Raw genomic sequence first — 26,778 nt, 5'->3', positions numbered from 1 at the left:
ACGAATCGATTTCAAGACAAGCGAAAATTATTTATACAATATATATAAGAATAAATATGGTTAAAAATGTGTAGAGACAACAACCCCACCGGAATGAAACAGTCAGCTCAAGGCCACCCATGTGTCTTCAATGAACGACGAGGAAACCCTCATACCACTGGGCAGGCTGTAGCTTCCCCAAAACAACATTATACACAGGTACGGCGGAATAATTGTCTCTATATACTCAAGCAACATCAAGTAAACTGAAAGTGAAAAGGAAACAAGATATGCAGAGGCCAGAAATTCTAGCAAAAGATGCGACGCGGCTAAAGAACTTTGGCGAGGTCACAACCAATAGCATATTGTTTGAACTCACGACCAATTGACGTTGGTGACTCAAATATAAAAATTTATAAAAAGCATCCTGGGCTGTATATTTTTCTTTTTATGAGCAACTCGGCGGGTGTTTCTAGAAAAGCAGAGGACACTTACCCTACCGGTGCATCTGGTCCATGCTCCCAGTTTTAGTGGAGTCCGAGTTGCTCATTTGCAAAATCCAATTTTCAGCTTAAATTCTATTTCATTGAATACTTGAGACCCTTTGACTTTGACTTTCTGATATTACATTGATGCACAGGCAAACATTTTTTCACGTGAAATTCGTGTTAATCGAGCTTCACATGAAATTCAAGTGAAATTCACATGAAATTAGCATGATTTCCACGTGAAATTCACTAAACACAAATTTCATGTGAACATTTCATGTGAATTTCACGTGAAGGCTCAATTCACCGGAATTTCACGTGAACTCTGTCACTTAGTTTATTTGCTCAATTCAGGTGAAAATCATGTGAATTTCGTGTGAAAATCATGTGAAATAATTTTGCCTGTGTATTTGTCTTCCTTATCACATGTCAAACGTGTTCACTAAGTCTTGTGAAAATCTACAGTGCTAATTTTATCCACGATTTTTATAGCTTAAGACAAAATAAGTTAAAATGAAAGGTAAAGTAAGTAATATATACAGATTATCCTTCAGTCTCGAGGAGATTGCAAACTTCCTCCACTCGAGGGAGTTAAATTTTAAATTTCTACCCTCGAGTTTCATCTATGGAGGGAGAAATTTTGTAATCCCCGAGAGCATTGGAGGAGAATCTGTTTCTGCTATGTAATCTGTAGAAGATGTGTAATTGGCGGAAAAACTTACGCAGAAACGTAATCACCGCCCGGTGGTTGAAATGTCACGTCCATTTGTAATCACCGGCTTAGAATGGGGGAAATAGTCTCAGCATTTCATTTTTCTTGTAAGCATATGCAATGCATTTTTTAAAAAATAAAATGTATTTAAAGAAAAGGCATTATTAATTTTTGAAACAACGTATCTTCGTTCATTCGTGTATGATTTTTGAAATACCTTTACGTGGCAGTAAAAACAACCAAAAAGTCAAGCTCTTCCTAAATTTGTTGACGCATGTGTTGATTTCAGTTTCGAAATGTTCGACTCGAATCTTTTTCTGCTATCTATAATCATTTTAAGAATACAATGTGACTGAATATTATCTAGTATAAATGAAGTAATTATTCTTTTTGATATCATTTTATGCATAGTGTGTACACACAGTGAATAATTTGAATGAAAACATTTTGGTAAACAATGAATCTTTCAATCTCTTTTGTACAATTCCATCTCCGCTATTCATATTCGGAAGCGTAAACAACATTCCCTGTCAACAAAATATAGGTATAATTTGAACCACTACTTCAAAGTATTCAAAATGTCAATTAACTTGACGTCATTACAAAATACATCGTCACATAATACCATAAAGACAATTGTACAATATTACAAGAAACAAATAAATGATGATTAGGAAACCACGTGATTTATATTTGACAACCGTATGACAGCTGAAAATGTGACTAGCTTGTTAATGTCCACACTGGTATGGAGGACATACTCTAATTTTCGTAAAATCCATGTGATTGCTACTTATTATAATTGCTTATATCGACTGGACTATAGATAATTGGCATATACAGAGTAGTTTACTCGAATTTTAATGTAAGTACAGCGACTAAAACACTGTTATGTAATTAACATTCACAAATCTCTTCTGGGCAAAATAAACCATTCAAGTTTTTCCTAATTAATTATCTATCTGTTTAATATTAAGATATGGAACTAAGCCTAAGCGATCAATTGAAAATTTTGGTGTTACTTTAAATATTTTTATTTAGCAAACGTTTTCTTTATAAATTTGGTTCCGAAGTTCAAAAAGTACACTTATATCTAATTTTCTACATGTTAAAAGCATTCTTATATTTGTTGATTAAGTCATTGCATGTCAATTATCTTGCCAACTCGGAATATATGTATGTATTTAAGATAATGTTTAATTCATCTTACTAAACGATCCTTCACTTTTATTGGTACATAATTGTAATTGAAAAACTTGACAAAGTACATGTACGTGTTTAAAGACTTTATAGCATACGAGTATTCATAGCAGAAACTAATGGACAACCTTGTCTTACACCTCTTTATATTTTGAAATATAAAAATTCATTTTTAACGTTATTAATATAGTTGCTATTATCTTATAGCTTGTAATTATAACGCTGGTACATTAACCCGTTGAAAAATAACATGTTCTTTAAGTTGAAGCCTGAAGACCACTTAGAAAGTAGTTATGGGTAAAAAATGTGTGCATATGACTTTATGAAATTAATCATTGGGAAAACTATATGTACCATAACTATTTTAAGCAGTTCATGTAAAATCATTTCATCCCTTGAAGATATTAGATGCTTTTTGATACGATAAAATATGCGTTTAACGATTTCTGGGCGATCACGAATGCCCGCAAGAAATGTATTGTATCAGAACCGTGATATTATATTGTAACTAATTGAATGTTTTAACATTATTTAACAATAATATTAAAGCCAAGCTACACTGCAATACAATATCTAATAAATAATATAAACAAATGAAATGTAGTATAGAAGACACGAATATTAAAACATTCGATGATTTATATTATAATGAAAACTGTGTGTATATATTTTAGTTTTATAGATATTTGTCTGGTAGATTGTTACTTTCTCGTGTTCGAGCAATTATACGATAAACTGGTTTTAATGCTTGGACTCTGTTTCATTATCTTGATTTTCTTACATCAAAATTGAATGTAAACGATGTATTATCTTATCTTTCAACCACATACTTTGTGAAATATACTTTTCTTGAAGAATTTAGGTTAATTTTAATTCTACATCATATAAATGTTAGTGGTAGGTAAATTCATGCTGGCTTTTGACCCGTTTTGTTCCATGTCCATTTGTAAAACGAAATTGTTGACATGTATACATATTCGCATAAATGGTGTTGAAATGAACTTGCTATAGTTCATCTCGGCTTATAAGATCACTGTCATGTACAGTCATTAATTATACTGAAGTAGTAATTTATGTAAATTGGAGCTAACCAAATGAAAATGACAAGGAAGAAGAACTAATTATAATAGCATTGTAAACAAACACGTTCCGCTTCCATTTTTAGAAAACTACAAATGTCGCTTGTTGTAGAATAGTAATATAATGAACGTTTTTACTCGTCTCTTTATTTTTAACTCGTATCCAGAAATCTTAATAGGCAAAGTTGATCTCGTCGTTGGTGTATAAAACTCATACATCATCCTGGTAAAGATACAACACTTAAAATAATAATGTTTAGATAAACAAAATGCTAACACTGACACAAAAGAATCAAGTAAAAATCCGAAACAAGGAAAAAGCCAAAAGTGTGAGTTAGGCAGAGTGCACCGACAGTATAAGCGTCATAATTGTGCTTTCCCGAAAATGCATACCCGGTAGTAAGCGGCGAAAACAGTATCGTCATAATATGAAAGTAGTTCATACTTCCGAATATTTCTTTTACCAAATAGTGGTACTGATTTCCGTTTTTTTTTTTTGGTATACCTTTAATGGGCATGTGTAATGTGACAAAACAATACTTGCATATACTTTCACCTATCCTTTCAGATGTTTCTCCAGAGTGTGTCAATATACATTTTCATTGCATTAGTCAACGGTAAGATATTTATTTTTAACAATTGTGCATGAATGGTATATACGAAGAGCAGGATTTTCATACGGAAAAAAGAATAAATTGAAATGGATTCCTTGTCGATCATAAATATCATTTGCAAAGTTCTTATTTGTGTTGTTAGATACAACAGTATTTTGTTGACATAAGGAAAACGTAATTATTATGAGTATCGTAAAGATGACATGTTTACGAATATTTAATTTGCACACATAAAACAAATATGAGAGGTTAGTTTGTCTAGCCTGGACAAGGTTTACTAATTGAATATTATGTTAACTTCACTATTATAACACAAATATACAAAAGATAATTGTGCCAATCGATCTGTCAGAAGACATTTTCAGGTTAGGGAGCATAAATAGAAAAAAAACGTCGAACAAAGCGAGGCAAGAAAAAAAATTGTGGGTAGGACTTGTGAAAAAGGAGTTTCCTCTATGAATCTGCGCCTGAAATAAATACTTGATATCACCTCAATGCTTTAAAACATAAATAACTAAATACCCGAATCAAAAAATTTCATGTACTAAAGTAGCAGTATTTTTAAAAAAAATCAGACAGAAGGTGATTCATGCATGTTAAAAACCCACCGAATTTAGTTTTTTTCTCATATTCTGAATCATCTGCAGACAACATAACCAGTCATAGTTTTTCATTTGGGTGTTGCACTTTTAAGATAAAATTTTTATATATTGAACATGAGATAAGCACTTTTCAAGAGTTATCGTTCTTGATTTGGTTTACTTGGTTGATTTAAGTGGGATGTTAACGTGTAGTTTTCTCAAAAGTACAGATTTAAATACAGAAAGCACTATTGTCACATATACATATAGCATATGTAGACCAAAAAAGGCATCGTCTGATCAATGGATTTTTCTACGCCATAAATCACCTTACCATAGGCAGTGTCTGAATTTTATATGGACTGGTACTTAAATACTTGTGCAGTGGAACCAGTTTAAACTAAACCCTTTATAATCCGATAAAATCTTCTGATAGAGATGCTTTTGAAGTCCCTTCATATCATTTTAAATGTTTTTAACCTGGGTTATCCGAACAACTGTCAAAGCCGAAGCAAATTTAAAGTCCAAAAGGAGTTAGGTTGGATAGTTTTCACTATGAATATTTTATAGTATAGGGTACATGTATGCCTATTACAAAATTCTAATCTAGACCATGAGTGGACACTGGCGGATAAAATGACGGTATTAAAAAAGAAACGATTTTATTTACATTCAGGAGTCCCCGGTTTAAATAGAGTATGTTATTACACAAACTGGGCCCAGTATAGACCGGGCGCCGGTAAATATGTCCCTGAAGATATGGACCCTCATCTTTGTACTCATATTATCTACTCCTTTGCCAAGCTGAACGGTAACAGATTAGCACCATTTGAATGGAATGATGAATCGACCGAGTGGATGAAAGGAATGTAAGTTAGTTTAGCTAGAGAAAAAGTGACTCTACATGCAAAATAATTTTACACTATTTTTAATGAATTATACATGAATGAATTTCACATAATTTTCATCTGAATTGAGTACTTGAAATTTGTGACAAAGTTCATATATAATTCATGTGAATTGAGCCACAATTAGCACTTCACGTGAACTTTTCATATGAAGTTCATGTTAAGTGAATTTAAAGTGAAAATCAAGTGAATTCAATTTAAGCTCGATTCACACAAATTTCCAGTGAACAATATTTGCCTAATATTGCTTAATGCTTAATATTCCGTGGGTCTTATGTAAATTCGTCGTTCCAGATCATCGACAGGAACTTCAATAGTACACGTCATATGGAGTTCTAAAATCGTTCGAGAATAACGAACAACTGGGATATTTGTGTCGAGTTCAGATAAAATTTCATTTTCGCTGCAATTTCTGTCGTTATATAAATTCTCTTTAAACTATAAATTCTTTTTAGAAATTGTCTGTGTGGCAGGACGGCCTTCCTGCGTTGTAGTACAATGTAGGTAGTGAGATTTAATTCGCTAGTTAAAGATTAAATCTTTAGCTGAATCAGTTTGTCGCTGGCTTGTGACCGAGCGGTCTAGCGGTTAGGGTTCGATTCTCGGTGGCGGTGTACAATTTTGTGAGTCAATCGTGCTCTCCCGTTACATCTGGAACAGTTGCTCATCTTGATATTTTATTTTGTTTTACCACGAAGCCTGGTCATAGATTTGATTCAAGTCAAACACATTGTAGAAATAATACTAGAACCCTAAGCAAAAATAATAGTGATGGCAAAATTGTCAAATTTGCATGTCCCAGTTAAAAAAAACCAAATAAAGCATAACCAAGGTTTAAGGCTTAAATGAGATATCAAACAGCAATTCGGATCTTTTTACACAAAAGTTATTTATTCTCCCTTAAATTCTGTCAAAGGGTGTCCATGTAAAAACCAGAGAGTGTGTGACACGTGACAAATTTTGTTCTAAAAATGTTCATCCATTTCTAATAACAAATGCATCCTTTCTCAAAGTTGATCAATTGCAATGATTAAAGGGAAAAGTTACAAAGAAAACATTGAAAACATTGAATAAGGGAGATAACCCTATAATTTGGTTGCTTTGGTCGGGAAATCATATGCTATCCATCGTCAATTAAAAACATCTTTGACATACATAACCTTTGTATGATGTAAACATTACATCTGAACCCACGATTCAGATAAAAAATATGGTGTGCCACCCATGTCATAAGATATGCTTGTTTTTTTACATGGATAGCTTTTTAAGAGAGTATCACTCCCTTTTCTGGACTTCGGATTTCAGTCATTTTCGGAGTGTACTTTAGACAGGCACACAAGTCCATGGACTTAACATGTCAAAACATTCGTCATTGAACTTGGACTTGAAAAGAGGGGGTGATACCCCCTCTTAGGTTTAAAAAAGAAAACTTTGTGATGGCTTAAATCATTTGCAGGTACGAAAAATTTAATTCAATCAAGCAACAGAACCCAAGAATTAAAACACTTCTAGCCATAGGAGGTTGGAATATGGGTTCGGAGCCTTTCACACATATGGTCAAGACAACACAATCAAGGCAAGAGTTCGTTAAAAGTGCAGTTGATTTCCTGAGGCAACGTAATTTTGACGGACTGGATTTAGACTGGGAGTATCCAGCCAACAGAGGAAGTCCTCCAAAAGACAAGCATAGATTTACAATGTTGGTACAAGTGAGTATCTTATAGTATTTTTTTTTTTATCTCAATCCATAAACTACCAATGGTAGAGGGGATTCAAAGTAAAGTGAAATTCATCAAACCACGCCTTTTCGGACTACACACGCCATATTGTTCGTACCTACAGTTTTTTCTGCTTACAGGTCTGTATTTTGGAGAAAACCCACTTGTATATACCATATCAAAAAAGAAAACTTTTGTATTTTGCCAATTTCACAACCGCTAGAACTGAATAAAAAATGACTGGTTTTGTAATCTTTAAGTTTGTACCTTTTTCTGGATAAATAATGAAAGTGGGTTTTTGACATGCATAAATCACTTCCTGTCTAGCATTTATTAAGACTGCTACTTTAAAATATGGGATACTGAAGGAGATTTGGTTTCCATACTGTTTAACCTCATGAGAATGAAAATATGTCGTAAAATAAATATTCGTGTTTGTAAACCATTTGAATGGCAAGTTTGTGTGTGTAGATCTTTGTACTATATAAATCAGATTTTAAAAAGAACACTTAGACAAAAACTGTGCTTACGGGTTAAAATATTCAACTATAAATCAAAAATTTGTGGAAAACGTGTACTTGTTTAAAATTTGTTGGTGATTGATGGTGGGTTATTTGTAAACATTTGTAAAATCTCTGATAACACAGAAAACATACACAAAGCTTTGACTTATATCATGTCCATCAATTTCTTACCTAAGAAATATGTCGAGCATGTAAACAAGGTACCCAGAATGCACTACCGTAAAACGGTCGTTCTTGTTTGTATTTGGTCGTTGCAATCTTGAAAAATACGACAAGAATAATTTATGCTCCATGAACTGTCATTTCGGCTTCACGTATCATTGGTGGGGTTGATTTAAAATAGTCCATTTAAAATCTGTTTATTGCAAAAAATGGCTCTTGCTCTCATGAGTAAATCATTTTTGTAGCGAAAAAAAATGTATTTACAATATGCACCAAGAAACAAGACTCCAAATATATCAATGCATCAACTCACATGTTTCTTTTAACAAAAAACTGACGTAATTTCTGAAAATAATTTTAATTAGAGGATAGATTTGCATAGCAGAGCATTTATAGAAAACATCAAAAACCTGACTGTGGTTAAATAATTGTGATTTTGTTAAAATGTACTAAACTAAGAAGCTTGGAATTGACATGTTCGTCTGATGGTCGTAAGTAAGAACCAAAACAGCGAAGATTGCATACTAAGTTATATAATGACAATGGCTTTCTGTAATAGTTAAACAAGGCGATATTTCAGAAAGGTTTTTGTTGGAAAAGACCTTGAATAGTTCTCGTATACCTGGGGGCCATCCTGTTATATCATTTGTCACATTATGTTATTGTACTTAGTAGTTTAACAGCTTAACTTATGTAACGGGAGAGCATGATTTGACTCCCAAAATCATACTCCGCCACCGAGGATCGAACCCTAGACCGCTCGGTGACAAGCCAGCGACAAACCGATTCGGCTAAAAAATTAATCCTTCAGCCGAATCAATTAACTGGCTATTTAAATCTCACTACCTACTACAACGCAGGTAGGCCGTCCTGCCACACTTAACTGATTAATAGTGAAATTTGACCTTTAGTCGTCAGCATCTCATGGTTTGGTTTGTAAGGAACGTCAAAACTTTTATGAAATACCATCCTAATTCATTACTTGTGGTTACTCGGTTCATATTTTATTCAACCATGACTTTCCGCCCCAACCCCGTTAGAAAAAAAATTGTTGAAAAATTGTGTGTGTTAAATCATGAAAAACACTCACTTCCTGATCCTCACTGGTGATCCTGTCAAGAAATTTTTGTGCCCCCCCCCCCCTTACCTAAAACTCTGGATCCTCCACTGATATGTAATAATTCAAGATTTGATGGAAAATATCTTTCATTTTCTTTATCATTGAGTCTCATATCATAGATATTTGCGATTGTTCGTTAAACAGACAACATTCAAATACTCTTTTGTGCTAACTGTGGGATAGTCGATGAGCATGCGTTTAGCATGCACAATATACACTTCCTTTGTTCTACCAAAGCCCTGCTTTGCGGAAGTGTATATTGGGCATAAACTTTCCACAAAAGGGTCTATCTACCGTTGTTTACTTAAACTAAATACTCCAGCTAGTGGTTGAGTACACTTTGAATTCGAAACGCATAGATGAATCTTATCATGAAATGTTCATGGAGTTACAAATATAAAGGGATAATGTATTTGTGAGCTTTGCCATATCTGTTGTTTTGATGATATTTGCTTTTGCTTAACAATGCACCAGTGATTTGTTGGCAATATACATTTTTATATATCACTGACCAATACACATATATTTTTTATCGTTGGCAGCAACTCCGCGAAGCATTTGATCGAGATGCTCTGACGACAGGAAGATCTCGACTTCTTATCACGGCAGCAGTCGCTGCTGGTAAGAAAAACATCGACAGTGGATACGATGTACCTGCTTTAGGAAGGTACTACATTTTTACGACAATGTTTGAAATACAGAATTAGAAGAGTACATGTATTTCTGTATAACACGTACCAACATGTACAAACGTATTTACTACAATATCATGATTTTAAGGAACTACTTGAATATGATTGTTTTGTTTGTTGGGGTTTAACGTCCGAGCAGCAATATTTCAGCTATATTCAGACGATTGATATGAAGATGTGATCTAATAAAATGCCTAAAATAACATATCGAATGAAAACATTATTGACGTAGTTTACATACATTTTAAAGGTTTAATGAGGTTTTGAGTTTAAAATAAGCAAACAAAAACAAGTAACGAATTTAGTGTTTCGTCACTATATAAAACGGTCCTCAAACGTTACACAAGCATACCGTACCAATAATTTTCACATTTTCGCAGTAAGGCCTCAAGTCCCTATATCAAAAACAGTACCAATAAGTTTTGCTTCCTACGCTTATGTATTGCATATAATGGTAGAATCTCTCAGTGATGGATTTGGCTTCCTATTTCGATAGTTATGGTTTTGGGTACTTCTTGTGTACAATTATTTTTTCTTTATTTATATCTTCCTATATATTTGATTCTAATGCTGTTGGTGAGTGGTTACTCCTTGAAACACGTGTACAGCATCGAAATTTGCGATATAGATGATGGATTTATTTGTATTACAACTAGAGGTTTCAAATTTTCAAATAAAAATGAAATTTTCTTGTGTTCTTTCATATTTTGTATGCAAATTATCAATGAAAAGCAAAGAATACGTGAAACTGATGTGAAGGTACTCTTATCCATTTCGTCAATAACAAAGATATTATGGTTAAAAATTAAGATATTGCAAACTTTGTGGATTTAATTGTATCGAATGTCAAATAATTACGAATTGGAGATGAGCATGGTCCCCTCGATTACTTTTACACCCATGACATGGGTTATATGAATATATTTTTTTTAATCTTTTGTTTCTCTAACCCAAAACTCTCTTTACAGATTGTTGGACTTCATTAGTATCATGACTTATGACCTTCACGGCAGCTGGGAGTCAAATACAGGACATAACAGTCCACTATTCGCCAGGTCTGGAGAAACAGGAGAGCAGCGATATCTCAACTTGGTACTTATAACCCCAAAGTGCAAAACATAGAAAAAGCTTTGAGCATTTCGATTGTCAATAAATATCGATTGTAGCATTGTAGTATATTTATCAACTATCATTGTGATCATATTTTTAAAGTGGTTAAAGTCTATACATATTTATTGTTGTTTCTAAGTATACTATAAAAAGATATTTCCTGCATGTATACATGCATATTGAAAGAAATAATATGATTTAGTTAAATGATTTTAATTTTTGAAACATTTTCCTTACAATGGCAATACCTATTTTTGACTGATTGTGTATTATTCTCTTTTTGTTATTCTGCAGGATTGGGCAGCTAACTATTGGAACAGAATGGGTGTGCCAAAGAGTAAGCTGAACATTGGTTTAGGGTTGTACGGGCGGTCATTCACGTTGGCTGACCGTAATGTGAACAATGTAGGGGCAGTAGCTTCCGGTAAAGGAAAGGCGGGAAAATTCACTAGAGAAGGCGGATTCTTGTCATATTACGAGGTACATCTGCACAAATGACCTCTTAGAATATTTAACATGTTTAACTTCCTCCTCTTACATTAAAAAAAAATAAAGATAGATAGTCAGATTCATGTTACCAGACAAAACAAAACTGACAATCATGTTTCCTCCGAATACATGTACTAGTATTCTTATCCTTGAACATATTAAAATAAACAATATTCATCCTTGTTAAAATAATACACTGGACAAGCATATTCAGTATAAAAATAAAAAAAAATAGTACGTCTTTAAAAACAAAAAGCCACCTGTTAAGATCTTAAATGTATGAACATCTTTTGGTAAGTTATATCGCTTTGTACATAATACTCGTCTTCGCCTCATGCAATATCGTCGATTGTGTACATTTGTAGACAGTGAAAAGAATGTAATACAACATATTTAACATACATCGACAGTTACAAAATAAATAGTTTGTTACAAGAATAAAAAATACCAATGCACAATTCAATATATAATAGCACCTAGGGAGATGGCGATCGAGCCCAAAGTACTAGGGCGATATAGTGTTCAGCATATTAATACTATCGTTATACTAATTAGGTTTGTGAAATGATGAAGAGTGGTGGAAAGAAGTACTATATTAACGAACAGAAAGTGCCATACTTGGTGAAGGATGATCAATGGGTGGGATATGATGATGTCGACAGTCTCTCCATCAAGGTACATGTATATTCACATAGTTAGGCGAGCAAGGGAAAACAATGTTAAGTCAAATCATAGTTACGCCTGCACTGACATAATAGGTACCGCAACAGTGCGTCAGTGAGCTAAGTTTTTGTAGCTAGACTCTTTTGGATTTTATTTACTTTCATTATGACGTGTGGTGCTGGCTGAGCATGACATGTTTACCGTTTCAAAGCACCTGGTTTTGTTTGAGTTCATATTTTTAGTGCTTTGAGTTTTTGTGTGATGCCTATTTCCTTTATATTCAGTTTTTATTTGTAATTGTATTTATTCTGTTCGCTATATTGTGTATGTAGATTTGCTATGTTTTCTGTTTTCTTTCAAAGTAACGTGCTTTCTGGCGGATATAAATCATCTAGACCAAATTTAGTTTATATATGGGACTGTTGGAAAGACGTCATCAATGCTCTTCTCGTTAATTTTGAAACTTGAATTATATCATTAGAAAAATGACTAATATTTCTGTCTTTTTGAAATAACCTCAATGCCCATGCGTCGCAGGCTATTAAGTGTGTACCACATGTTTGAGGTTATTTCTTCGTAGACAGAAAATATAAAACAGCCATTCCTTAAAATGTTTTAGGTGTTCCCATTTTATATGTATACCAATAAACTAAGCTTTGTTTATCATATAATTAGGTACAATATGTAAAGCAGCAGAGGTTTGCCGGAATCATGGTCTGGGCATTAGATCTTGATGATTTCAAAGGGTCGTGCGGTCAAGGTCGTTATCCTTTACTGAAACGAATAAACCAAGAGCTAGAAGGATCTCGATACCAGTAAGCATTATAAATACAGTGACACCTGTCTACACCAACAACCTTTTGAATTTTCTATTTGTTCAGTTTAGACGGGTTTTAAGTTTACACAAGTTAAAAATTCATTCATTCCAATATCACGAGACTTAAAAAGTGTCTAGTTTTTGCATGTTAATGGTTCATACAGTTGGTTTCACACATATATATATAAATGATAGTCATAATGACAAGCTGAATATTGTTTGGCTTGTTTGGATGGGAGCGTAGTAGATTAAATTCATCTTGATTGTATTTACAAAGATTCCTACGCGCATGTGTAACACATTTTTTTTCAAAATAACAATGCGCAAAATGGCTAACAAGTTACAAGCACAGAGATTTTGGATAAAACACCAGAGCGGTCTATACACCCGTACACAACGCAGGTCTTGGGCCTACATTTTTTGCGATTATCATTTACAATTTCAAATCATATTTTTATAAACTTCATTTACCAACACAAAACAATTTAGTAGACGGAGAGAGGATACAAAGAAAATTCTAACTGCGACAAGAGGCCTACTTATCTTTTTTTTAATTCAAAAGCATATAATGTAAATTGAGACGACTGACAGTTGGCCACATGACTCAGTAAATTATATGTAGGGTATTGTCAATAGACAATGACAATTCTCGTTTTTTTCTTCAGTATATTGTTATTGTCTAGTGACTTGACACTGAGCAAGAACCCTACACAGGCAAATGTGCCTCACATGAGAATCATATGGTTTGCATCATATTATTATCATATAAATCGAGCACCATATGGTAATCATATGTTTGGGTTTACATATGATAATTGCATGATTATCATATGATAATCATATGTTTTTGAAAATATATAATAGTCGTATGTTTTCAAGCCAAAATTAACATATGAGAATCATATGATTGTCATATGATTACCATATGATTATAATATCAATCGAGCACCATAAGATTATCATATGTGGCACATTTTATACACATATTTTATCAGAGACTTGTGATTAGACGTATTCATCTTTATTATTTATTATTTAGACCAGATTACTCGATTATGAATGCACCCAGCATACGTGACATTTTAAACCAACCTTTAGCTCCAGTAGCTCCACCACCAAGGCGACGTAAACAAAAGCCAGTCCGTAAACCACCAGTACAGACACCAATATTACCAGCTCTCCCACCAGCTCATCACACACCTCTGCTTCCTCCTGTGCCACGTGTCGGTTTGTATTTAACCTGGTTACTTTCCTAAGGGGGTATCCCTTTGATGAAGTGATGAACGGCTATGAAGGGAGATGGGATATAAGGGGTTGAAGATGGGAGACAAAGGGTAGGAAGATGGGAGGCAAGGATGGGGAAGACAAGCAGGAGACAAAAACCTGGGAGAAAAAGTAGTGCATAATATGATCAAATGTGACACAATCAAACGTATTAACGATCCCAGAACATTTTAAAATCAAAAACGAAAATATTCGCAAACACGGATATTCCGGACATGGAGAATTTATTTTAATGGGTGGGAGATGGGTGGTTGGTGGAATAAAGGTTGATGGGATGTGGCCAAAACGGAGGTCCACCCCATGGTAGATTTTTATGGGGACGGACCGGGTGTAGGACTAAATTTTTCACACACGTAGGAACACGAATCGTATTAAATAAGCAGACAAGAATTAAGCATACTACATATGGTATGAAAGACACGCCCACACACACTGACACGCATACACACAATTGACACCCTATGAATACAATTCTCGTATGCAAATACATAAATAAACTTCGCGGTTTCAAGAAACTTTTATACAGAATATGTAGTTCATTTGCATAAATTGAAGAAACAATATTGTTGTGAAAGAGAAGAATGGCCAAGCTACAACCACATCCCTTTTTTTCTACAAATTTCATATGTTATACACGATGTAGTTAATTTGTTACGTAGAATTTGAAAAAAAAAAATGAACATATTACATTTACAGACCAGCATAGAACATCTAGCAAAGATTTCACATGTAGGAAAGGGTATGATGGATATTTTGCTAGTCCGGACTCTTGTTCCAAATATTACATGTGTACAGATGGAACAGCATTCAAGTTCAATTGTGCTCCAGGTTTAAAGTTCAACAAAGAGCATAACTTTTGCGATTGGCCAGAGAAAGTGAAGTGCACAGAAAGCACAAAGAAGTCGTCAAAAAAGAACAAAAACAGAGTCCAACAAGCTCTTCTTCCTCCAAATCCACCTATACGTCAACCAGAACCACCTCGATATGAACCACCACCACCACCTCAGCCGCCACCTACTAGCGCTAACGGATGGAACTTCAACGCAAATGCGCATGCTGCCACACTGCCACCACCCGTTCCGTCAAGCCCTACAAATTCTCAACAGTCGTCAGCTTGGGACTGGGTGTCTATGATTGATAATCCGATGCCGTTTTTCATGAGCTGTAAGTTTATATAAAATTCACGCTAGTACATGCATGTAAATTCATGCTATATAACTCTATGTCGTTATCTATAAATAGTAAAATTAATGAAGATTTAAGTACTTCTCCTTCTTAGAATCAGGCAAAATGTGTATACGGTGTGGCATACCTTATATGAAAAAATAGACAAGAGATTTTTTGCATTATCCAAGTATTCATACCTCATAACCTAAAGAAATTAATGTCAAAGTGTTTGTAAACTTTGCCTTTTTAAGATATTGATAGGTTAAATTTAGTTGAAATGGCAGGAAAATTTTCCCGAACTTTTTCCTTATATAAGCAGTCAAACAATATCTACGTCGTCAATGCTTCAGGATAAATGTATATAGCTTTTCAGTTGTTTTCTAGATGTATTTGAATACGTTTGAGGCAAAAAGACCAAATTGAGAAAAATTATGTGCCACTCATTGCCTGATTCTTACATACAATGGTACTTAATACTAGTGTTCTTTTTTTCAGGACAACAGTTTTATGTATATCTTTATAAGTGTCTACATAAAACTTTTCACTACTTTCATTTAATTGTCGTATCAGTGGCTGATTCAGTGAGTTCCAGGGGTTGGTACCTCTCTTTTGTTGGAAAATGTTGATTTTATTCCAAATTTTGGCAAAATGAGCCTAGGGTTTAACAGTCTGGGGCCCAACTCCCCTTGAAAATGAATTCCTAGATCCGCCCTGAGTATTATTATACTGATCTCGTAATTGATCGAGCCCACTGGAGAGGCACTAGTATGCTGTTTTCGTCATGTCCGGCAGTCTGTCTCGATGTGTGCGTTCTTATGTTATAAGTTGCATATTTATTAGATTAGAAGATAAATGCTCCACTACATAAAGTAGATATGATATATTCTTTTTTTTTCATTTTTAACTTAAATTTTCTGGTTTTCAGTAAAAACAAAACTAAAACAAAAACATTAATTAGGTAGTATATTATAACTTTCATGATGTATTACTGTATATCTCTCTACAGAGGAATACATTAATGAATAATGAATGAAGGAAGGAAGGAAGGAAAGAAGGAAGGAGGGAAGGATAAAATGAATGAATGAAGGAGTGAATGAATTAACTGATCGTAACGTTCAAAGGGGGATTTTATTAATAACTTTTTAACTATATATACTTATTTTTTTTAAATTATTTCGTTTCAGTGTTTGGTAGTAATGACCTATTCGCAGACATGTGTGCTAACAAAGCGAATGGTATTTATCCACAGAGAGACAATTGCAGGGGATTCATCGAGTGCTCCGAGGGGGTTTCCTTCAAAGGAGCATGCGGACCTGGTTTAGCCTTTAACCCAAGCCAACAAACATGTGACTATACACACAATGTACCAGGGTGCAAGTGAAATGATTTTAATTTTTTAATCCAAACAATTGTTTTATTTATCAAAATATCAGCTTTACCAATATTCTCTGTGCAAATTGTGTCAAAGTGCTACCAGTTTTGTGCCTTTTGCAAATGTTGTATTTGTTTCAAAATGAAATATATTTAAGACATGATTTAAAGTATCGTTTTAATCCACCTCCTCCGCAAACCTAGAATGGCTTCCCGATTTTCTACGCATCTCCCCGCTTACTTCCAGGCGCTACTAAAAAATCACAATGCATGAGCATTACTTATTTCAAAATACGCAAAATTGATTCCGTTGTACTGTAGTCATTTGTATATAGAGGCGGGATGAGTAATGAATGTGACACAGGTGTAACGCCATGAAATAAAAAAAAAAGTTATATACCCATGCGTGGGAGATTGCGTTCTTACCAGACGTGCGTTTTGCATGGCGTCAGGATAGGTACTAGAACATGTTTTAGGTAAAATTCGTGTAGGAATTTTATCATAGTGACTTCAGAAACAATTCTTATAATATGCCGGTCGCTAAAGTCACGCATCTTTTCTTCCAGAAATAAATAAATGCCAGAAAAGTATACATATGGGTGTGTATTATCATTAACACCAAATAACTGAAAATTACTCCTGTTACATATTTAGGAAGAAGAAAACTAATTTACAAAAATAAAATAATAAAACTAAAAATAATAATAAAAAAAAAACACACACACACACACTGATCAATATCGCATTTTATTGACATGTTATTAAATAAGAAGCTGACCGCCTGCGGAATTCTTCAGCACATAGGTAATAAGTTTATACAAAGCGAACAAACTACATTGCCAACTGAGTTTTCATAAAATGTAACAATAATCTTGACAAAGTCGGGCAAAATTGTTTTGTTTATTATATGTTCTTTTGATTCCCCTTTTTTCGGTATATATATATATATGTTTGTATAGATAATTGATTTTTAATAATATGATTCCCTTTTTTGTTGTTTTAAATACATACAATTCAATTTAGTAATTAACATAAGCAATAATAACTCTAAAGTCATATAATGTCCTCACACATTCCCCCTTTCACAAAACTTAACTATTTTAATCAATAATGTCTAACTACTGTCCTATCACAATAGAATTTTAGTGCTACAATACTACTAGTATGTAATAATTACATACCGGAAGTAGATAACAATTCACTAGTCATAAGAAGTAGCATATCGTTCACGGGATGACTCACAGAGTACTTTGGAAGCTTCCGGATTTTGTTCTTAATACGATGTATTGGTTGGCTAACAACAGGATTAAGGTAAAATGTAAAAAAAAAGGGACAGAAAAGACAAGAAATAGATAGATTCCCTCCACAACGCTGCATCACTAAGGATATAAAAAAATCTACCCTTAATTTGGTTTAATTATATATGGAATGTTGTGTATGTTCTGCACAAACAATATTATAGATACATGTACGTGTATGATGCTTTTACTTTTTAAGTTCGCCTTTTACAGCGTAATTTATTGACGTCGAAATTGAACCTGTCGGATAGTTATGTCCCTGCCTGCTGGACAATCATCCCCTTCCACATGTGGATACTTTTAAATAACCCTTTCCAAACCAATCAGGTACTTATGGAAGTGATGATAATAAAAGTTTCTAAGAAAAATATTTACTGTTTTTCCTTCCCCAAATGAGTTGTCGGGTGTTGATGGGTTACGTCCCTTTGAAAAACTTCCTCAAATGGCTTGTATTTCGTAAATATGAAAAACGACTATTGAGTAGTCACAGCAATACGCACAATAGGTACATGTACCTGGGGACAGGATCGAGTTTCTCGGCCTTCCCCCTTTTTCAAATTTTAATTTTTTTAAATACTTTTTCTGTTATAGTGACACATATGTAATCTATCAATAACATTTGTTTCCGATCCCCTGCAAGTTTACTATCCACAACCACAGGTACGTGAGGACAGGACCCTGCATGGCACCCCAGGCCCATCGGCAGGAATTTGTATCAAAAATCTATGATTATTTAGGTCTCAGTATCGTATTAATTTTCCCATAGACTTCTATAGTGAAGTGCATATTTTTAGGATTTTTTAAAAAATATGTAAATTGATTCAATAAAACTTTCACTTATGTAGCATTTCTAAGGACATGTGAAAAAATAATTTCCCGCAAAGAAAATAGGGTGAGTCCACGAAGATCGGACAGAAAAGTAGTCTCGAACTATAAATAGCCATTTTCCCTACTTTCACTTTCGTTTTGCACTCACCAAACCAACCTTTTCAGTGGAACATTTTTATGATATTATGTTAGATTTTCTTTTAAAAAAGTTCTTCATCTTACAGTGTGATGTTTGCTCTATTTTATAAGTCATTGTTCATATCTTTTGACGAAATATTAGTTTGTAGAGAGGCAGAAAGAAAATGCACTATATTTTTATAGCATCCATGTTTTGACGTACACCTGCTCAGGGATATGCAATACGATACTGGTACCTATTACTAATAAACATTTCAATATAATCATAAAAGTTGTTGTTTTTCTGCTAGAGTATTCATTTTCATACTGAAAATTCAGAACATCATTGCCCTGCTATAAACATGAGTTTTCTATTAAAATTTTTATATAGGTACCCTATTCCAGGCATGAGACTAATATCTCAGTGTTAGCCAGAAAATATTACTTTTGATAAAAAGCTGCTTCATTAGTCAAACTAAGCAAATTTGTGGTTTATTCTGACATGGTAGATACATGAGCTGTACTATGAGTTCCAAATCATTATTTAATCCCCACTTGTGACTTCCATATATGGAAATATTAATATTCGAACCTCCGTTTTTGTCTTTAACTCAAGGGAGCCTCTTGTTTAAAGTAAAGTATAATGACTGGTACAACCAACTGTTTTAAACTATAGATATGGTCATTTCAATTATAATAAATCCAAAAAAAATTATACCAATATCATAGTTTTAAAAAAATATAGCTTTTCATATGCAGAAAATACAGATTTTAAGCCATTTTGGTACCCCAGGCAGATACAAAAGGACCTCAATATGACAGGAAAAGGACTTTTTCTTTAAAACAGATAGCTATGATGCAAGAAAAATAGTTTATTGGTATAAATATTATAATAACAACTGTCTGCTTTAGATACTTTTTGAAAAAATTCAGTTTTTATATGAAAAAACACCTTTATTTTTCTTGCCGCATTAGAATCTGTCCATTTGAACCACTAAAAAAAGTCCACTAAATAATTGGCTGTTGACTTTTGTGACATTTCTGTGTTTAAATCAACCACACAGTTATATGGCAACTCATTTTAGCTATTTATTTGAAAGAAAAACAAAAAATAAAAAAAATATTCATTTTTTCATATATAAGAGGCAATGTATGGAAAATGACTATTTTCAAGTCCTAACCACATACTTAAAATGTGTTGTAACTTGAAAACTATCCTTTATGCAGGAGTATTACTTGCTTTAGGTTACATGAATATAGATATGCTCATCATAAACAGTCAAGATAATAATTTTATTGAACTGATATTATACAAATTCATGAAAACAAAATGCATTTCCAAATTTGGTAAAGATTAACCATAAATGCAAAAAACCAGAGCTACCATAAAAAATCAGGTTCAAAAGTTGGCTAATTCATCATAAAAGTGTTACCTGCATTGGGGTACTACTTTTTCAGCTGGTAAAGACCACTTGCTGAATATCCAACTTTACTTGAAAAACTGGCTTACTAGGTCTCAGTATCGTATTAATTTTCCCATAGACTTCTATAGTGAAGTGCATATTTTTAGGATTTTTTAAAAAATATGTAAATTGATTCAATAAAACTTTCACTTATGTAGCATTTCTAAGGACATGTGAAAAAATAATTTCCCGCAAAGAAAATAGGGTGAGTCCACGAAGATCGGACAGAAAAGTAGTCTCGAACTATAAATAGCCATTTTCCCTACTTTCACTTTCGTTTTGCACTCACCAAACCAACCTTTTCAGTGGAACATTTTTATGATATTATGTTAGATTTTCTTTTAAAAAAGTTCTTCATCTTACAGTGTGATGTTTGCTCTATTTTATAAGTCATTGTTCATATCTTTTGACGAAATATTAGTTTGTAGAGAGGCAGAAAGAAAATGCACTATATTTTTATAGCATCCATGTTTTGACGTACACCTGCTCAGGGATATGCAATACGATACTGGTACCTATTACTAATAAACATTTCAATATAATCATAAAAGTTGTTGTTTTTCTGCTAGAGTATTCATTTTCATACTGAAAATTCAGAACATCATTGCCCTGCTATAAACATGAGTTTTCTATTAAAATTTTTATATAGGTACCCTATTCCAGGCATGAGACTAATATCTCAGTGTTAGCCAGAAAATATTACTTTTGATAAAAAGCTGCTTCATTAGTCAAACTAAGCAAATTTGTGGTTTATTCTGACATGGTAGATACATGAGCTGTACTATGAGTTCCAAATCATTATTTAATCCCCACTTGTGACTTCCATATATGGAAATATTAATATTCGAACCTCCGTTTTTGTCTTTAACTCAAGGGAGCCTCTTGTTTAAAGTAAAGTATAATGACTGGTACAACCAACTGTTTTAAACTATAGATATGGTCATTTCAATTATAATAAATCCAAAAAAAATTATACCAATATCATAGTTTTAAAAAAATATAGCTTTTCATATGCAGAAAATACAGATTTTAAGCCATTTTGGTACCCCAGGCAGATACAAAAGGACCTCAATATGACAGGAAAAGGACTTTTTCTTTAAAACAGATAGCTATGATGCAAGAAAAATAGTTTATTGGTATAAATATTATAATAACAACTGTCTGCTTTAGATACTTTTTGAAAAAATTCAGTTTTTATATGAAAAAACACCTTTATTTTTCTTGCCGCATTAGAATCTGTCCATTTGAACCACTAAAAAAAGTCCACTAAATAATTGGCTGTTGACTTTTGTGACATTTCTGTGTTTAAATCAACCACACAGTTATATGGCAACTCATTTTAGCTATTTATTTGAAAGAAAAACAAAAAATAAAAAAAATATTCATTTTTTCATATATAAGAGGCAATGTATGGAAAATGACTATTTTCAAGTCCTAACCACATACTTAAAATGTGTTGTAACTTGAAAACTATCCTTTATGCAGGAGTATTACTTGCTTTAGGTTACATGAATATAGATATGCTCATCATAAACAGTCAAGATAATAATTTTATTGAACTGATATTATACAAATTCATGAAAACAAAATGCATTTCCAAATTTGGTAAAGATTAACCATAAATGCAAAAAACCAGAGCTACCATAAAAAATCAGGTTCAAAAGTTGGCTAATTCATCATAAAAGTGTTACCTGCATTGGGGTACTACTTTTTCAGCTGGTAAAGACCACTTGCTGAATATCCAACTTTACTTGAAAAACTGGCTTACTACTAATAAACATTTCAATATAATCATAAAAGTTGTTGTTTTTCTGCTAGAGTATTCATTTTCATACTGAAAATTCAGAACATCATTGCCCTGCTATAAACATGAGTTTTCTATTAAAATTTTTATATAGGTACCCTATTCCAGGCATGAGACTAATATCTCAGTGTTAGCCAGAAAATATTACTTTTGATAAAAAGCTGCTTCATTAGTCAAACTAAGCAAATTTGTGGTTTATTCTGACATGGTAGATACATGAGCTGTACTATGAGTTCCAAATCATTATTTAATCCCCACTTGTGACTTCCATATATGGAAATATTAATATTCGAACCTCCGTTTTTGTCTTTAACTCAAGGGAGCCTCTTGTTTAAAGTAAAGTATAATGACTGGTACAACCAACTGTTTTAAACTATAGATATGGTCATTTCAATTATAATAAATCCAAAAAAAATTATACCAATATCATAGTTTTAAAAAAATATAGCTTTTCATATGCAGAAAATACAGATTTTAAGCCATTTTGGTACCCCAGGCAGATACAAAAGGACCTCAATATGACAGGAAAAGGACTTTTTCTTTAAAACAGATAGCTATGATGCAAGAAAAATAGTTTATTGGTATAAATATTATAATAACAACTGTCTGCTTTAGATACTTTTTGAAAAAATTCAGTTTTTATATGAAAAAACACCTTTATTTTTCTTGCCGCATTAGAATCTGTCCATTTGAACCACTAAAAAAAGTCCACTAAATAATTGGCTGTTGACTTTTGTGACATTTCTGTGTTTAAATCAACCACACAGTTATATGGCAACTCATTTTAGCTATTTATTTGAAAGAAAAACAAAAAATAAAAAAAATATTCATTTTTTCATATATAAGAGGCAATGTATGGAAAATGACTATTTTCAAGTCCTAACCACATACTTAAAATGTGTTGTAACTTGAAAACTATCCTTTATGCAGGAGTATTACTTGCTTTAGGTTACATGAATATAGATATGCTCATCATAAACAGTCAAGATAATAATTTTATTGAACTGATATTATACAAATTCATGAAAACAAAATGCATTTCCAAATTTGGTAAAGATTAACCATAAATGCAAAAAACCAGAGCTACCATAAAAAATCAGGTTCAAAAGTTGGCTAATTCATCATAAAAGTGTTACCTGCATTGGGGTACTACTTTTTCAGCTGGTAAAGACCACTTGCTGAATATCCAACTTTACTTGAAAAACTGGCTTACTAGGTCTCAGTATCGTATTAATTTTCCCATAGACTTCTATAGTGAAGTGCATATTTTTAGGATTTTTTAAAAAATATGTAAATTGATTCAATAAAACTTTCACTTATGTAGCATTTCTAAGGACATGTGAAAAAATAATTTCCCGCAAAGAAAATAGGGTGAGTCCACGAAGATCGGACAGAAAAGTAGTCTCGAACTATAAATAGCCATTTTCCCTACTTTCACTTTCGTTTTGCACTCACCAAACCAACCTTTTCAGTGGAACATTTTTATGATATTATGTTAGATTTTCTTTTAAAAAAGTTCTTCATCTTACAGTGTGATGTTTGCTCTATTTTATAAGTCATTGTTCATATCTTTTGACGAAATATTAGTTTGTAGAGAGGCAGAAAGAAAATGCACTATATTTTTATAGCATCCATGTTTTGACGTACACCTGCTCAGGGATATGCAATACGATACTGGTACCTATTACTAATAAACATTTCAATATAATCATAAAAGTTGTTGTTTTTCTGCTAGAGTATTCATTTTCATACTGAAAATTCAGAACATCATTGCCCTGCTATAAACATGAGTTTTCTATTAAAATTTTTATATAGGTACCCTATTCCAGGCATGAGACTAATATCTCAGTGTTAGCCAGAAAATATTACTTTTGATAAAAAGCTGCTTCATTAGTCAAACTAAGCAAATTTGTGGTTTATTCTGACATGGTAGATACATGAGCTGTACTATGAGTTCCAAATCATTATTTAATCCCCACTTGTGACTTCCATATATGGAAATATTAATATTCGAACCTCCGTTTTTGTCTTTAACTCAAGGGAGCCTCTTGTTTAAAGTAAAGTATAATGACTGGTACAACCAACTGTTTTAAACTATAGATATGGTCATTTCAATTATAATAAATCCAAAAAAAATTATACCAATATCATAGTTTTAAAAAAATATAGCTTTTCATATGCAGAAAATACAGATTTTAAGCCATTTTGGTACCCCAGGCAGATACAAAAGGACCTCAATATGACAGGAAAAGGACTTTTTCTTTAAAACAGATAGCTATGATGCAAGAAAAATAGTTTATTGGTATAAATATTATAATAACAACTGTCTGCTTTAGATACTTTTTGAAAAAATTCAGTTTTTATATGAAAAAACACCTTTATTTTTCTTGCCGCATTAGAATCTGTCCATTTGAACCACTAAAAAAAGTCCACTAAATAATTGGCTGTTGACTTTTGTGACATTTCTGTGTTTAAATCAACCACACAGTTATATGGCAACTCATTTTAGCTATTTATTTGAAAGAAAAACAAAAAATAAAAAAAATATTCATTTTTTCATATATAAGAGGCAATGTATGGAAAATGACTATTTTCAAGTCCTAACCACATACTTAAAATGTGTTGTAACTTGAAAACTATCCTTTATGCAGGAGTATTACTTGCTTTAGGTTACATGAATATAGATATGCTCATCATAAACAGTCAAGATAATAATTTTATTGAACTGATATTATACAAATTCATGAAAACAAAATGCATTTCCAAATTTGGTAAAGATTAACCATAAATGCAAAAAACCAGAGCTACCATAAAAAATCAGGTTCAAAAGTTGGCTAATTCATCATAAAAGTGTTACCTGCATTGGGGTACTACTTTTTCAGCTGGTAAAGACCACTTGCTGAATATCCAACTTTACTTGAAAAACTGGCTTACTACTAATAAACATTTCAATATAATCATAAAAGTTGTTGTTTTTCTGCTAGAGTATTCATTTTCATACTGAAAATTCAGAACATCATTGCCCTGCTATAAACATGAGTTTTCTATTAAAATTTTTATATAGGTACCCTATTCCAGGCATGAGACTAATATCTCAGTGTTAGCCAGAAAATATTACTTTTGATAAAAAGCTGCTTCATTAGTCAAACTAAGCAAATTTGTGGTTTATTCTGACATGGTAGATACATGAGCTGTACTATGAGTTCCAAATCATTATTTAATCCCCACTTGTGACTTCCATATATGGAAATATTAATATTCGAACCTCCGTTTTTGTCTTTAACTCAAGGGAGCCTCTTGTTTAAAGTAAAGTATAATGACTGGTACAACCAACTGTTTTAAACTATAGATATGGTCATTTCAATTATAATAAATCCAAAAAAAATTATACCAATATCATAGTTTTAAAAAAATATAGCTTTTCATATGCAGAAAATACAGATTTTAAGCCATTTTGGTACCCCAGGCAGATACAAAAGGACCTCAATATGACAGGAAAAGGACTTTTTCTTTAAAACAGATAGCTATGATGCAAGAAAAATAGTTTATTGGTATAAATATTATAATAACAACTGTCTGCTTTAGATACTTTTTGAAAAAATTCAGTTTTTATATGAAAAAACACCTTTATTTTTCTTGCCGCATTAGAATCTGTCCATTTGAACCACTAAAAAAAGTCCACTAAATAATTGGCTGTTGACTTTTGTGACATTTCTGTGTTTAAATCAACCACACAGTTATATGGCAACTCATTTTAGCTATTTATTTGAAAGAAAAACAAAAAATAAAAAAAATATTCATTTTTTCATATATAAGAGGCAATGTATGGAAAATGACTATTTTCAAGTCCTAACCACATACTTAAAATGTGTTGTAACTTGAAAACTATCCTTTATGCAGGAGTATTACTTGCTTTAGGTTACATGAATATAGATATGCTCATCATAAACAGTCAAGATAATAATTTTATTGAACTGATATTATACAAATTCATGAAAACAAAATGCATTTCCAAATTTGGTAAAGATTAACCATAAATGCAAAAAACCAGAGCTACCATAAAAAATCAGGTTCAAAAGTTGGCTAATTCATCATAAAAGTGTTACCTGCATTGGGGTACTACTTTTTCAGCTGGTAAAGACCACTTGCTGAATATCCAACTTTACTTGAAAAACTGGCTTACTAGGTCTCAGTATCGTATTAATTTTCCCATAGACTTCTATAGTGAAGTGCATATTTTTAGGATTTTTTAAAAAATATGTAAATTGATTCAATAAAACTTTCACTTATGTAGCATTTCTAAGGACATGTGAAAAAATAATTTCCCGCAAAGAAAATAGGGTGAGTCCACGAAGATCGGACAGAAAAGTAGTCTCGAACTATAAATAGCCATTTTCCCTACTTTCACTTTCGTTTTGCACTCACCAAACCAACCTTTTCAGTGGAACATTTTTATGATATTATGTTAGATTTTCTTTTAAAAAAGTTCTTCATCTTACAGTGTGATGTTTGCTCTATTTTATAAGTCATTGTTCATATCTTTTGACGAAATATTAGTTTGTAGAGAGGCAGAAAGAAAATGCACTATAT

General features: G+C 32.6%; 1 protein-coding gene across 1 annotated transcript; it reads left to right on the top strand.

The window, feature by feature from the left end:
* The first annotated feature begins 1,877 nt into the window (after positions 1-1,877).
* LOC148620131 (chitinase-3-like protein 1) lies at positions 1,878-16,842 on the top strand. The gene is made up of 12 exons (XM_088580730.1): positions 1,878-2,044; positions 4,027-4,075; positions 5,330-5,522; positions 7,018-7,270; positions 9,628-9,752; positions 10,746-10,869; positions 11,182-11,367; positions 11,932-12,051; positions 12,715-12,854; positions 13,896-14,083; positions 14,837-15,304; positions 16,492-16,842. The coding sequence occupies exons 2-12, from the start codon at positions 4,027-4,029 to the stop codon at positions 16,686-16,688; spliced, it is 2,043 nt and encodes a 680-aa protein (XP_088436856.1). The 5' UTR covers positions 1,878-2,044; the 3' UTR covers positions 16,689-16,842.
* Positions 16,843-26,778: the final 9,936 nt, after the last annotated feature.

Source organism: Perna viridis, chromosome 4 (genome assembly GCF_037379345.1).
Source record: "Perna viridis isolate PV_CMFRI_1.1 ecotype Kerala chromosome 4, ASM3737934v1, whole genome shotgun sequence".
NCBI lineage: Eukaryota > Metazoa > Mollusca > Bivalvia > Mytilida > Mytilidae > Perna > Perna viridis.
This window is presented reverse-complemented; position numbering and strand designations above follow the sequence as displayed.

Coding starts and splice junctions, on each gene's coding strand:
- LOC148620131 (XM_088580730.1), top strand. CDS start 4,027: ATGTTTCTCCAGAGTGTGTCAATATACATTTTCATTGCATTAGTCAAC. Junction 4,076..5,329: donor TTTCATTGCATTAGTCAACG/GTAAGATATTTA, acceptor ATTTACATTCAG/GAGTCCCCGGTTTAAATAGA. Junction 12,052..12,714: donor TCGACAGTCTCTCCATCAAG/GTACATGTATAT, acceptor TCATATAATTAG/GTACAATATGTAAAGCAGCA.